We start from the raw sequence: 3,407 nt of genomic DNA on the forward strand, positions 1-3,407 counted from the left end.
GCAAGCCACAAAATGAAAGCCGAGTCAATGGGAATTTCACCTGAGAGTCAAATTCTCTTCTCCAGTTACAAATGGCAGCTTCCTTACATTGCGTTAAAATTGCTACCCTGTATATTTGAAAGCCCATTTCCAAATTTAGCAATGGGTAGTCAGCTGTGTGTGCACTGTTTTCTTTCCGAAGTTAAAGTTTGCCAACATCCCTATCATTATTTAAGTGGAGATTTTTTTAAGACCTGATAATTAAGGCTTGAATATATACTCCTCTAAAGCAAAAGAAATAACTGCAAATTCTCAACTCTTTGCTATGTTAATAAAACAGCATTCTAGTTCATCCTGCAAATTAAACCAAAAGCACTGGAAGCGCAGACTGCTACTTTATCATTCTATCTTTCCCTTTCCATGCAAAGAGCTGACTAGAAAAGGTATCATTACAGTCAAAGGATATGGTTTCAACAAAATGGTAGTTCCAGTGCCTGATGAAAGAAGAAATAATTGCATCCCACATGTCTAGCCTAGTAGTAGTCCAGGATCTCAGAGCAAATTTCTCTCTCTATTGTTCAGAGAAAGTGAAGTATCATCATCGCTTCATAGGGTTTCTCTGAGAGCTTTTACGGTTCGTGCTATCCCCTCATTTTTATTTAGAGAGACAGTTCATCAGCCTCCTTTGCTTTTGTTCTGAATCCTCTTTTAAAATTTCTATGTTAAATTCTATTCACGAAAAATCTGCTCTTCATAGAAAAGCATAAACACCGTAAAAGCGAACTTCCTCCAGTAAAGACATTGCCTCCTTTTGCAAACTATTTTTTTCTTAGCTTGTGGGTGTCACTGTAGTAGATGGCTTAAAAAGCTCTCTTGCTATCTAAGGATGTATGGTGTTCTTTTTTGTGGTGTGTCATGTACAAATACATATGTGGGCCAAATTCTCTTCGTTTACAGCTTCAACAGAATTTAGCAGTAAGGGGGAAATGATGAATACATTTGGTTTGCTGTGACAAAAAAGCAGTACGGGCACTGAACCGAGGAAACTTACAGAGACAATGCCCTAATATCCAGTAGATAGGTGTTCAGTGAGAAATATTGTTATTACCCCACCTTTTTCCCTATGTGCATATAATCCAGCTCAGAAAGAAAGGATCTCTTTTTAAAGAAAAAGGGTCGTTCTACTAACACAAGTTTCTTATTCATGCGAAAAGACCAGGAACATTTCCAGGGTTGTTTTGGTTGTACCCGTGTTGGTCTACGGACATGGGCAGTCAAATTTCTTTGGGTAGATGTGATATCTTTTATTAGACTAACTGAGTAGTTGGGGGAAAGCCCTTTGCAAGCGTTTGGGCACAAGCACCCTTCTGCAAGTATAGGGGGTCTCCGCTGTTCTGATTCTTTCTTCTTTTCTGTCTTGCTCCCTTCACCATCGTGGCTGTTTGTAACTCCTTAAACTTTTCATGAGTACCTTTAAATGTTGTCACAGACGTCTTTTGCCCTAAGGAGGTAGTGTTGTTCTGCATGCTGAATTCATTTCAGGGAGCAGCAAAATCGTCCAGGTGATCAAATGAGACACCTGCGATTAGCAGAACTGTTTAAAGTGGACACTGGGAGAAAACTGGCTGCTCCCCAGAGCACTGCAGCAAGCCAGCCCCATGGGTCTTGGCTACTGCATTCCCCCCTACATGAGGACATCTTGCTCCTCACTCCCCAGGCAGTAACCCACAGACATCTAATTCCTCCCGAGGAAGGAAAGAGGTGGGTAGCTGGGTGTGAGTGACCAGTGGGTGAAGTTTGAGAATAGTAGCTATTTTCTCATCAATGAACTGGCTCTTGTGGGCTGATTCTTCCTGATGTAACTTTAATCCTCTGCCCTTCACTTGATTACAGATTCCCTCCCATCCCTTGACGGCAAGAAATGTTTTGCCCCTGCAACGTGCTACTTGTCTGCGGCTGCTGTTCAGTATGAAATACCAGTTTTGGTGCGATGGCCCTGTGTGCAACTGGAATCGCGCGAAAGAAAACAGGCTGTGGGAAGGACAGAGGAAAAGTGAGGGGCAGGGGATGTCGTGTATCACACCGTGGACTTGGGGTGTAAAAACTCAGCTCCAGCTACCTATTATGCAGTGCTGAGTCTTTCTACTGCAGTCACTTGAATCTAACTGCAGCCCCCTCCCTGCCTCCCACCTGTATTGATTTCAAGATGAGAAGCAAGCATTTTCAGATTACAACTCACCTTATGCATTCTTGATCATTAAAAAAAAATCCTGCAGCTATGCAAAAGGCAGGATCTTTTAGGAGTTTGTAGCTCGACAGGTAAGAACTCGGCTGGGGCTCAGGAATGTGGAAATACAACTCAAGTCTGCCTACTGCAAGGAGCGATATTAATAAGGGCACACAGGTAAAGGGAGAGAGAGAGAGGGAGAGAGAGAAACTTGGCAACTAAAATAACATAGCGATCTAGATCATTGTGATCAAATAACAAGGAGCAAACATTTGGCTTCCCAGTAGCCCTGCTGAAATTTGGCCTGGAACGGGTGCAAAGTCAATGAGCTGTGTTTCAGCACAACGTTGCAGCCACCACTCTCCCTTCCTGGTGTGGTTCCCGGTTGTTTTATCAGAGAGGTAGACGGACCAGTTGTCAAGTTAATTTCAACACGTCTGTGTGATGGATAGAAATGCAAATTGTGTCTAGGCCTGCATAAAAAAAATCCCTGAGAGCAGGTTCAGACCAGGGACCCCTCCCCCCCCTCTTTTTTTTTAATACTTAAGTTCTGCCCCATTGTCTCATCCATAGTGGCTGAATTACCTGTCAGATTAATGCGGTACTGTATGCCGGAGATAATATTTAAATTCGCTTAAATAATACAAAATCCAAAGTATCGGGCTGTTCCCTCCAGGCTACATGTTCCCCTAGGCTAACGCGGCGGCGGTCTAGCCGGATCCACAGTAGGCGAGTGACAAGAAATACATATTTTCCCTTTTCTTTTGCTGATGATTATGAAACTGGCCCTGCAAGACCGCTTCAGACACCTGGGGAAGAAATCCTGCTTTTTGGCAATCCAGTCAGACACATCCCTGTAATAATCTGAGCCCCAAAGAGACGGAATATTATTGACAAGCACTTACCCTAATTTGACATAGATGACTCCAAAGCATAGAAACACGTAGAAAATCCACTTTCGAAAGTTTCTGTGCATGATCTAGAGAATGGACTGAGCCATAAAAATGCACAAAAAGAACTGATCTCTGCCGGTTAAATCCCAGTCGAGAGCATTTCTGAAGCGACCCAGGAGCAAAGCCGGTCGCACTGTAAAAACTCAGCGGTGATCAGACAACCAGCTCGTCCTAAAGCCATCGCGGCCAGAGCTGACTCTGGTACTGTATTAGGGCAGAGAAAATAAGCGGGGGGGGGCGGGGGGGGG

General features: G+C 43.7%; 1 protein-coding gene across 1 annotated transcript in view; it reads right to left on the reverse strand.

Annotated features, from left to right (window-relative positions):
* The window catches only part of WNT7B (Wnt family member 7B), a 179,856-nt gene extending 176,467 nt beyond the window's left edge, over positions 1-3,389 (reverse strand). Inside the window, exon 1 of the mRNA XM_019515936.1 lies at positions 3,112-3,389. Coding sequence (XP_019371481.1) covers positions 3,112-3,182 — 71 coding nt within the window. The 5' untranslated portion in view covers positions 3,183-3,389. The remainder of the gene's footprint in view (positions 1-3,111) is intronic.
* Positions 3,390-3,407: the final 18 nt, after the last annotated feature.

Source organism: Gavialis gangeticus, unplaced genomic scaffold, assembly GCF_001723915.1.
Source record: "Gavialis gangeticus isolate Ggan-Ray unplaced genomic scaffold, GavGan_comp1, whole genome shotgun sequence".
Lineage (NCBI taxonomy): Eukaryota > Metazoa > Chordata > Crocodylia > Gavialidae > Gavialis > Gavialis gangeticus.